Consider the following 11,457-nt stretch of genomic DNA (forward strand, 5'->3'; position numbering starts at 1 on the left):
CCCATTCAGACTGAGGTTGGGGAAACCTGTAACATGTATTTATATAGAACTGGGTGGGGGGCGCCCCAGAAAGAGATGGGGGCTCTTCATGTGTCTCCATGACTGAAAACTGCCTACTCACTAGTAGTGTTGGCAGCCTTAAGTCCGGAACAACTGGTATGTTGACGCCACATTGAGGTTCGTCATAGCTGTGGTACGCATTGCATATCCGGTTGGCGTGAAAGTTTGGGTGAAGGTAGTTTGCAGTGGCAGTGCTGAATCGGGGGGGGGGCAGATTGGATGAAAGGACCAGGTAGAAGAAGAAGAAGAGATTGGATTTATACCCCGTTCTTCACTTGGAGTCTCAGGGTGGCTTTTAGTGTTGGATGTTTTATTACGTTTTATATGTTTTTACCTATAGCATGGTAAACGACCTTGCCCTTGTTAGCCACCCTGAGCCCACTGGGGAGGGCAGGATACAAATATGAAAATTAAAAAAATCTCTTTTCCCTTCCCCTCCCCACAACAGACACCCTGTGAGGTCGGTGGGACTGAGAGAGCTCTTGTGAGGACTGCCCTTGAGAGAACAGCTCTGGGAGAACTTGTGACTGACCCAAGGTCGCACCAGCAGCTGCACGTGGCGGCGTGGGGACTCAAACCTGGTTCTCCTGGGTGAGAGTCCACGCTCTTAACCGCTGCATCAAACTGGCTCTTGAGTCCTGAGTGATAACGTCTTCACTACGATAATTTGGAAACTCGCTCGAGGGATGCCATGTTTTTTGGGCTGTTTGCCTGCTTTCTCGAACTGATGGCTCGCGCGTCGTTTTTCTCCCCACCCAGGAAACGGGAGCCGAAGAGAAGGAGCCCCGCCCCGATTGCCCTCTGGACCGGGAAATGTTGGGGAGAAGCTCGTGGGCTTTCCTTCATACCATGGCGGCGTATTACCCCGACCGGCCGAGTAAAATCCAGCAGCAGGAGATGGTGCAGTTCATCCACTTGTTCTCCAAGGTTTTCCCTTGTGAGGAGTGTGCAGAAGATGTGAGAGAGAGGTGAGTGTGGCTGTCTTGAGCATACGATGTTGAAACGGCGCTGCGGCTCATCTCAAAATTCTGTAGCCAGGTAATTTGTTGTTAATATCTATATTTGTACCCTAGCTTTCTCCTCAAGGGGGGCCCGAGGCAGCTTCTCCTCTCCTCCATTTTATCTTCACAACAGTCCTGCGAGGTAGGTTAGGCTGAGAGTGTGTGACTGGCCCAGAGTGACCTATCCAGCTTCCATGACAGAACGGGTCATGCGAACTAAGCAACTGTCCATCTCATCTCTTGTTTTGAATACTTCTGCCATTTTACCCACCCATCCCATATTTCCGGTATTGCTGGGATAGGACCTAAGAAGAGCTCTGATGGATCAGACCAGTGGTTCATCTAGTCCTGTCGCACACTGTGGCCAACCAGTTCTTCTGGAGGGCCAACAACAGGGCATAGAGGGCGAGGCCTTCCTAAGAACATAAGAGTCTTGCTAGATCAGGCCATCTAGTCCAGCCTCCTTTCTCACACAGGAGCCAGCCAGTTCCTCTGGAGGGCCAACAATAGGGAAGAGAGGCCGAGGCCTTCCCCTGAGAAGAACCTCAGAAGAGCCCTGCTGGACCAGACCAGTGAGGGTCCATCTAGTCCAGCATCCCGTCTCACACAGTGGCCAACCACATCCTCTGGAGGACCAACAGCAGGTCAGAGGCCTTCTATTTTTAAGAACATCAGAAGACCCTGCTGGATCAGGGCACTGATCCATCTAGTCCAGCATCCCATCTCACACAGTGGCCAACCAGTTCCTCTGGAGGGCCCACCACAGGGCAGAGAGGCCGAGGCCTTCCCCTGAGAAGAACACCAGAAGAGCCCTGCTGGATCAGACCAGTGAGGGTCCATCTAATCCAGCATCCTGACTCACACAGGGGCCAACCAGCTCCTCTGGAGGGCCAACAACAGGGCAGAGAGGCCGAGGCCTTCCCCTGAGAAGAACACCAGAAGAGCCCTGCTGGATCACACCAGTGAGAGTCCCTCTAGTCCAGCCTCCTGTTTCACACAGGGGCCGACCAGTTCCTCTGGAGGGCCAACAACAGGGTATGGAGGCCGAGGCCTTCCCCTGATGTTGCCTCCTGGCTCTGGGATTCAGACGCCGACTGCCTCTGAATGTGGAGGTTCCCCTCAGTCACCATGGCCAATAGCCACCCATAGACCTGTCCTCCGTGAATCTATCTAATCCCCTTTTTAAAGCTGTTTATTCCTGTGGCCCTCACGAGCCTGATCTTGTGAGATCTCAGAAGCTAAGCCGGGTCAGCCCTGGTGAGTACTTGGACAGGAGACCCCCAAGGAAATCCGGGGTTGCTACGCAGAGTCAGGTAATGGCAGACCGCCTCTGAACATAACATCTCTTGCCTTGAAAAACCCATAAGGTCGCCATAAGTCAGCTGTGACTTGACAGCCCCCCCCCCAATAAAAAGTCGAGACAGAGAGCCGTGCAGATTTTTTACCCGTTGTATCCACTAGGGAGCAGAATTGCACCAGATGGAAACTTGGTATAAAGGTAAAGGTTCCCTTGCTCGAAAGCCGGTCGGATCCGACTCTAGGGTTGCGGTGCTCATCTCCGTTTCAAAGCCGAAGAGCCAGCGCTGTCCGAAGACGTCTCCGTGGTCATGTGGCCGGCATGACTAAACACCAAGGCGAACGGAACGCTGTTCCCTTCCCACCGAAGTGGTACCTATTTATCTACTTGCAATTTCTTGCTTTCAAACTGCTAGGTTGGCAGGAGCTGGAACTAGAGACGGGAGCTCACCCTGTCTTGCAGCACCCGGGTCTTGAACTGCTGAACTACTGACCTTCCACAGCCTGCAGTTCAGCGTCTTAACCACTTGAGCCACCGCAGCTCCAAACTTGGTATACGGCAGAGGAAATGATTGCACAGAACAAAACAGAATCCACCAAACGTGTCGGCATGGCTCCCTCCTACAAGTAAATCTCGCTTTTATCAATGTCTCTGCTAAGTGCAGTTATGGGGTAATGGTGGTGTCGTGGTTAGAGCGTTGGAATAGGATCTGGGATACTCAGGTTCGAGTCCCCACTTTGCCCATGGAAGCTCACTGGGTCACGCTGGGCCGGTCAGCTGCTCTCAGCCTAACCTACCTCACAGGATTGTTGTGAAGATAAAATGGAGGAGAGGAGAATGACATTGTTTTGGGTTCCCCTTGAGGGGAAAGGCAGGGTAGAAACGGGAGCAAATAAAATAAAACTTCAGCCCCACAGCATAAGCAAGGCTCCTCCCCTTTTTAAAAAACCACAGTGGCTCCCCGACCTGGATAGCCCAGGCAACCCCGATCTCGGAAGCTAAGGAGGGCCGACTCTGGCAAGTACTTGGGTGGGAGACCTCCAAGGAATACCAGCAGTCGGGAGGCGGGGGCAGGCTTGATTCAGCCACCTCTCTGAATATCCTCCAGGCCCCCAGTAGGGGTCACTCGCCAGAGGTCGCCTTGACTTCCAGGTGCACACAACCACAGGCACATATTTTTCTTTAAAAAATGCAAAAAAATAACAAAAATGGTGGTAAAATCTATCCCGATTCACTTCCAGTGACCCCAGTAAGAATGAGTGTAAGTTTTGGACGGCAGCCATTTTGGTCTGCCGTAGAAAACTTGGATTTGAGTCCAGTCGCACCTTCGAGACGAGCGAGTGTTTCAGGGTATAAGCTTGAGAGGAGCTCTACTAGTGTCTGACGAAGAGAGCATTGGCTCTCGAAAGCTGACTCCCTGAAACTCTCGTTGATCTGATCTCTAAGGTGCGACTGGACTCAAATCTAACCGTGAGTGTCCGGTAACTGTTTAAGGTGGGCGCTGCGCCAGAACACTTTCCGCCACACTGTGGATGAAGAAAGGAACACAAAGGCGCACAGGTACTTCCTTTGGAGGTGCTGCCACTGTCCACGCCACTTGGCTACCACCAGTGAGAGAGGACTTTGGGGTCTGAAGCATGGCTTTGATGCAGAGAGTGGGAATATTGGAGCGTCACACGCTTCTTGGTTTCCAGTTTGACTTGGGAAAACCATTGATCTCTGCTTGCCAGCTGCGTATGGCTGTAGTTGGTGGTACAGCAGCCATGAAATTAAATTCCTTGGGAGGAAAGCGATGGCGAACCTAAACAGCATGATAAAAAGTAGAGACATCACCCTGCCAACAAAAGTCCGCATGGTCAAAGCAATGGTATTCCCAGTAGTCATGTAGGGCTGCGAGAGTCGGACTATAAGGAAGGCCGAGCGCCGAAGAATAGATTCTTTTGAACTACGGTGCTGGAGAAGACTCTTGAGAGTCCCTTGGACTGCAAGGAGATCAAATCAGTCAATCCTAAAAGAAATCAACCCTGACTGTTCCCTGGAAGGCCAGATAATGAAACTGAAGCTCAAATACTTTGGCCACCCAATGAGAAGGGAGCACTCCCTGGAGAAGACCCTGATGCTGGAAAAGATCGAAGGTCAAAGAAGACGGGAACGGCAAAGGATGAGATGGTTAGACAGTGTCATAGATGCAACGAACATGAAATTGAGCCAACTTCAGAGGACGGCGGAAGACAGGAAGGCCTGGCGTGATCTGGTCCATGGGGTCGCGAAGAGTCGGACTCGACTGTGCGACTGAACAACAACAAACTTTACGATTGAGCACTGGTAACACAATGGATATGCCAATAAGCATTAAGCTTGGTCTCTCTCAAGCACCCGCACACGTCCTGGAAGCTGCAGCTGGTGCAAAATGCCGTGGCCAGGCTGCTGACGGGACTCCCAATTCGGGAGCACATCCAGCCTGTGCCAAAGACATTGCACTGGCTGCCAATAGCATATCGGGTTCGCTTCAAGGTGCTGGTTCTTACCTTTAAAGGCCTTTATGGCCAGGGACCTACACACGGTACCTGAGGGACTGCCTTTCCACCTTTCTCTGCGATCAGGGACCCAGAACCGGCTGCCTCTCCTGAGCTTCAAGGAGGCCAGGCTGGTGACAACTAGGGCCAGGGCTTTTTCGTTGGCGGCTCCACTCTGGTGGAATGAGCTCCCAGAAGAGACCAGGGCCCCGAGGGGCCTTTCACAGTTCCGCAGGGCCTGTGAAACGGAGCTCTTCCGCCAGGCCATTGGAGCCGCCGCCACCACTCGTACCACCACTACTACTACCACCACTACCAACAGTTGATATCTTATGTTGGTAGAGCCCTGATCCGCTGGATCCCTTAATTACTGCCTGAGCTAATCGCCCTAGACAGCTGAAGAAGATCAAAGAGCTGACTGTAAAATGAGGAATTAAATTTGCTAGCACTTTATTATGTTTGGTTTTAACGTTGTACTATACTGCGGTGGCTCAAGTGGTTAAGACGCTGAACTGCAGGCTGTGGAAGGTCGGTAGCTCAGCAGTTCAAGACCTGAGTTGCCGCATGACGGAGTGAGCTCCCGACTCTAGTTCCAGCTCCTGCCAACCTAGCAGTTCGAAAGCAAGACATTGCAAGTAGATAAATAGGTACCACTTTGGTGGGGAGGGAACAGCGGTCCATGCGCCTTGGTGTTCAGTCATGCCGGCCACATGACCACGGAAACGTCTTCGGACAGCGCTGGCTCTTCAGCTTTGAAACGGAGATGAGCACCGCAACCCTAGAGTCGGACTTGACTGGCTTTCTAGCAAGGGAACCTTTACCTTTATACTAATTGATGCTGTGATTTTATGTACATTGTTGGGATTTTATTCTCTCTTTGTTAGCCGCCCTGAGAAAACAAACAAATGTGTCCGTGTTACAAACCTCGGGACCAGTTCCCCACCAGCACTCGTGGCTCCCCAAAGAAGGCAGCCAGGGATGCAACAGGTTGGAAATAAAGCACTGTAGGAAACGTACTGAGGCTCTCTGGTTTTCCCCTCCCGTACAGATTACGGCGGAACCAGCCCGACGCCACCAGCAGGCGCACCCTGACCCAGTGGTTCTGCCGGCTTCACAACGAAGTGAACCAGAAGCTGGGGAAGCCCGAGTTCGACTGCTCCCTCGTAGACGAGCGCTGGCGAGACGGCTGGAAAGACGGGTCCTGCGATTAGAGGACCCCGCGGGTCCTGCGATTAGAGGACCCCGCGGGTCCTGCGATTAGAGGACCCCGCGGGTAGTAAAACGGGACTCTCTTTTTAATAATAAAAAAAGGAAAACTCACGCCAACGAGGAACAGAATCAGTCCTGGGAGAGGGGTGCTTGTCGAGGCGTCCCTGAGTGTGCTTTTTGGACGGGGATCGGCAGGGAGGTTTCTCCGAGGCGTGTCTCTCCCCTCCTGCCCAGTGAGAACCTGCCATTTTGATCGGAAGCTTTTATCCACCGGCTTTCCGCTCGTGACCAGGAGTGTCTTCTGACTCTGTATCTTTTTCAGTCACCATCCAGGGCTGCCTTAAGAGCCTAGGCAGTTTCTCAGGCTTGCGGGAGGGTGGGGACAGCTCCTGCTCTGGGCTGAGTAATCCTTTCAAAGGCCTGGTTGCCAGTTCTCTGTGCCTTCCTCCCCCCCCCCCGTAGGACTGATAACTTTCCCTTCCTTTTGTTCCCAAGGACTGCCTGATCAGTCGCCCCGCCTTCATTCCCATTTCTTCCCCTGATCTTCGTAACCTGGAACACTCTTTTTAAAAAAATCATGTTCTCAGAGGTTAGACAGCAGTAATTGAATTGCGCTGGAACGGGTCCTTCCGGGACCTCTGTGGGGGTTGGGTTTTTTCCACGCCATGCCTCCCCCCACCCCCAAATGGGTAACGTATTGTACTGACACCAGAATGTATGCGATTGTAGTGTTTTCGGTCATTCCTCTTGCTTGCTGAAATCCGGAGGGGGAAGGAAGATGGAATCATTTAATTGCGGGATCCGGGTCCCTCATTTCAACCGTTCAGATGTTATCCTTTGTGTTCCTCTCTCTGGTCAAGAGGGGTAGGTCCTAAATGAATCATGAAATAAGCGCAGGGATGATTATGTATGCTCATGTACTGTGTTGAAAACAGGAAGGAGAAATCCATGAAGGTTATATTTGTTCCGGGACTGTTGTGCACCGAGGTCCTCAGTATCTGTGCGAGAGGTTCTAATAGGTGATAGTCATGTTCACCTCGCTGTGTCGTGTGAAAATCCTGCTGGCGTGGCCGGGCCAGGGGGCCAGAAGATACTGGCCGGAGAGAACCACACCCGTCTCCTATATCCTCCTGAAGAATTGTGGATTGAGAGAGATCTCGGGCCACCGACCTGTGAAAAAGCAGGAGGTAACATTTCCCCCCGTAATACTAGTGGATCGCACGGCATCAGTACAGCTGTGGTGTAAATATGGGGCTAACTTTGGTCCCAAGCAACGTCACCGTAAGAGGCGATTATATGAAGACTGTAAATGAAGTTAGCCCAGCTAGTCCGGCTGTTAGATTTGTTACAGAAATGCGAGGGGTTTCTGAGTATCACAAGCGGAAACACACACACACCCGCCGGTCCTAGCTGGGGAGTCCTCTTTGATTCCCCCACTAGAATAATTTGCCCACGTTTCTCCCGTGCGTTCGGTCTCCATGGTGTCTGTTGGTTTATTCCTTTTGTGGGCTGTTCTAACCGCCCTGATATACGAGAGGATTGGGAACCCTCAGGCAAGGGCCTGATAACGCCACACGGTCTGTTGCAGAAGCTGTCGAAAGCGGGGCACAAAAGGCGGTGGACGGAAACAAAGCGTTTTCGAACGGCTTAGTGTGATTGTGGTTTGTTTGTTTTTTGTTGTTAACGCATTTCAGTTTATTAGCAAGGGTGTTGTTTGTTCAGTCACAATTAAACGGCGGCTGTGAAGCGTGTCTGAAAACACATCTCTTTCCTGTCTGGTGACCGAACAATAAAGTCTAACTTTTTCGTTTTATCTGCTGCTTCTTTTTTAAACGACGCAGTAGGATGATTGGCCCCAGTCGCCTGGTGTGTGTTGGGAACAGATGATAGACCTCTTCCCAGGCCAGCTTAGCATAACATTTTAGGGCACTTACTAAGGTTGGAGAGAAACGGAGGCACTGAATTATTTATCTAAAAGGTTTATTAGCTGCCTTCTTGCATTATGGAATTCCAAGCAGCTTGCAAGGTAAACAAAATAACCATAAAAATGTTTTTTTTTTGTAAAAAGCACAATTTAAGAAGAAGAGAAGAGATTGGATTTATACCCCGCCCTTCACTACCCAAGTGAGACTCAGAGTGGCTTACAGTCTCCTTTCCCTTTCCCTCCCCACAACAGACACCCTGTGAGGTAGGGGGGGCTGAGAGAGCTCTGACAGAAACGGCTCTTTTTCAAGAACAGCTCTTATCAGAACTACGGCTTGCCCAAGGTCATCCAGCCAGGTGCAAGTGGAGGAGTGGGGAATCAAACCAGGTTCTCCCAGATTAGAGTCCGCGCACTTAACCACTGCACCAAACTGGCTTTAAAATCACAACCAAAGGCAGCCAATACATAGAAAAACTAGATTAATGAAATGCCATCTGAAATAAAGCCATCTTCTGCTGCCTCCGAAAGATCCAAAATGATGGGGCCAGGCGCACCTCCCTGGGGGAGGGGTGTTCTTGCGTACTTGTGGGGCTTCCCCCAAAAAGGCCCTCCCTCGTGTGAACACCGGACGAGCGTCTTTGTTTGATGGGATGATCCGGAAGGCCTTGCCCCGTGATCTTAATTCCTGGGCAGGAACTTTACAGGGCTTTAAAGGTCAAAACCAACACCAATTAACAAGTTTGCTAGAAAACTTGGTGTAGTGGTTAAGTGTGCAGACTCTAATCTGGGATAACCGGGTTTGATTCCCCACTCCTCCACTTGCACCTGCAGGATGACCTTGGGCAAGCCATAGTTCTGTCAGAGCTGTCCTTGAAAAAGAGCAGTTTCTGTCAGAGCTCTCTCAGCCCCACCTACCTCACAGGGTGTCTGTTGTGGGGAGGGTAAGGGAAAGGAGTTTGTAAGCCGCTCTGAGACTCCCTTGGGTAGTGAAGGGGGGGGTATAAATCCAATCTCCTCTTCCTCCTCCTCCTCCTCTCAATGCGTGCCCAAAGTAAGGTGACGGGAAAACCGGTGAAGCAAAGGCAACACACAACCTTTAAAAAACCCCGCTGCTTTGGCCAGTGTTCCCTCTAAGCTGAATTTGTGCCCAAAGTGAGGTGACGGGAAAACCGGTGAAACAAAGGCAACCCACAACCTTTGAAAAACTCCACTGCTTTGGCTATGAGTGACCTGACCCTCGGCTGCTTGTGGGTTGCGCTTGTAGGCCTCGGCATCTTCCTTGGGACCTCCACCCAGCACAGGCAGTAGGCTGGCGCTTAGTTGAGAAAGTGGCGTCGGATGCCTTCGTTTTTGTGACCTCTCGAGCTATCGGCTGAACGCCCAAGCGGCTATGGAATGTTCACAAACATTCCAACTACGCAGAATGGCGTTCTCTCCGTGTATCCCTGCATGCCTCCACCAATAAAGCAACGAGACCCAGTCTCTTACCTTCCACGCACAGGCTTGACCTGACCCTCGGCTGCTTGTGGGTTGCGCTTGTAGTCCTCGGCATCTTCCTTGGGACCTCCACCCAGCACAGGCAGAAGGCTGGCGCTTAGTTGAGAAAGTGGCGTCGGATGGGTGCAGGGAGGGGGTGCAGCTAGAGTGAGCGCTGCTGTCTTGGTAAGCGAGTGAGCCATGCAAGCAGCCAAAGCCGTTCCCGCTGCTGTCTGCCTGTTCCGTCGGAAAGGCCCAAGTACTGTCAAGGGTCTTACACCTGGAAGGCATCTTCAAGGCCATCGAGTCCGACCCCCTCCTCCGTGCAGGAAGTCCAGCGCTTGAGCATCTTCACCTCTGGTGTTCCCGCTGCAAACTCTGTACCTACCCCTTGTCTATAGGAGACAGTTCCTGCCCACGGCCTCACTGCAGTCTCAGCTTGCAGCTTCTCTTTGGGAGTGGGTTGTTTCCAGCAGGGCAGCAACGTCAGGGTTGTTCTCCGGCATCTCAGCTTCTCAGGTAGGTCCCGCTCGCAGGGTGTGGGAGGATAATTCAGCCGGTACCTCGTTTCCCAGAATGCAGAGGTGAGGGGGGAGGCGTTCTATGTTCAGGGGCGATTGGAGGTCTGCCTAGAGGTCTCTGCTCTTTGGGCCAGCCAAAGAGAGACTCCATTCACGTGGCAACAATCTATGGAAGAAGAGGAGGAGGAGGAGATAGGATTTATACCCCATCCCTCACTACCCAAAGGAGTCTCAGAGCGGCTTACAATCTCCTTCCCCTCCCCACAACAGACACCCTGGGAGGTAGGTGGGGCTGAGAGAGCTCTTTCGAGGATTGCCCTAGAGTACTATAAACCTGTTATTGCTTGCGTTCTGCCCCATACAGCTGTTTTGGGGGCTTAACAGTTTCGTGGGGAGAGAGCCTGGCTTCTTCCGTCCAGTGCACGTGATGTAAGCATATTGGCTAAATTTTTAGAAATGGTTTTAATAAGTTAATAATAAGAATAAGAATAAGGGTGCGTGCCCTCTGGGCGCTCTTCCCATAGCCGACAACCCATTCAAATGAGCCAGTGTGGTTCCCGAGTGTCAGATGAGCATCGGGGAGAGCCAGGTTTGAATCCCTGCTCGTGCGATGGAAGCTCGCCGGGCAATCTGGGGCCAGTCTCTGCCTAACCTACCTCACAGGGTTATTGTGAGGGTAAAATGGAGGCGAGGAAAATGACGTAAGCTGCTTTGGGTTTAAAAAGTTACGAAGGCTCTTAATTCCATTCAGTTTGAGTTCAGTTTCCCGCCACCCATTTTTTTTGTTTTCAGCCGCTTTGGGTCCCCATTGTGGAGGAGGGCGGGGGTATACATGAAGTAAAGAAATAAATCTAGTCTGGTGTATTTATTTATTTGACTTTATCAGTGCCCCATTTCAGCACCTCGGACTCCAAGCAGCTAAGAAGCCACCAAAAAAAAAAGCCCAGTAAGGACCCAAAGACATCAGCGTCTAGTGCGCGCACACACCTGCCCAAATAGTTTGCCTTCCATCCAAGGCCTCCCAGAATAAACCTGTCTTGCATGCCGGAGGCAGAGCCACACACACCGAGGAAGCCTGGATGCTGGGGAGAAGAGAGGTATTTTTAAAAACACCCTGGGAAAGAAGAGATAAGCCCTCCTTCCTGAGCTAGGACAGAAATGTGTGAGTCGGAGGCTAAAAAACTGTGAGCTAGCTCACACTAACTCAGCTTAGAGGGAACACTGGTGGCGGCTACAAGCATGGACGGCTTCAAAAGGGAATTAGATAGGCATATGGAGCAGAGGTCCATCAGTGGCTATTAGCCACAAGGTATAGATAGGGACTCTGGGGCAAGTGATGCTCTGTCATCTTGGTGCTTGGGGGGGTCAACAGTGGGATGGCTTCTAATGTCCTGGCCCCACTGGTGGACCTCCTGATGGCACCTGGTATTTCTGGCCACTGTGATACAGAGTG

At 51.6% G+C, this 11,457-nt stretch overlaps 1 protein-coding gene across 1 annotated transcript; it reads left to right on the top strand.

The window, feature by feature from the left end:
* Nucleotides 1-819: 819 nt before the first annotated feature.
* GFER (growth factor, augmenter of liver regeneration) lies at nt 820-6,535 on the top strand (the record flags this gene model as incomplete). The annotated part of the gene is made up of 2 exons (XM_015420033.1): nt 820-1,028; nt 5,923-6,535. Coding segments are annotated over 2 exons (372 nt in total), but the record flags the coding sequence as incomplete, so codon positions are not given.
* Nucleotides 6,536-11,457: the final 4,922 nt, after the last annotated feature.

Source organism: Gekko japonicus, unplaced genomic scaffold, assembly GCF_001447785.1.
Source record: "Gekko japonicus isolate JY-2015 unplaced genomic scaffold, Gekko_japonicus_V1.1 scaffold7026, whole genome shotgun sequence".
Lineage (NCBI taxonomy): Eukaryota > Metazoa > Chordata > Lepidosauria > Squamata > Gekkonidae > Gekko > Gekko japonicus.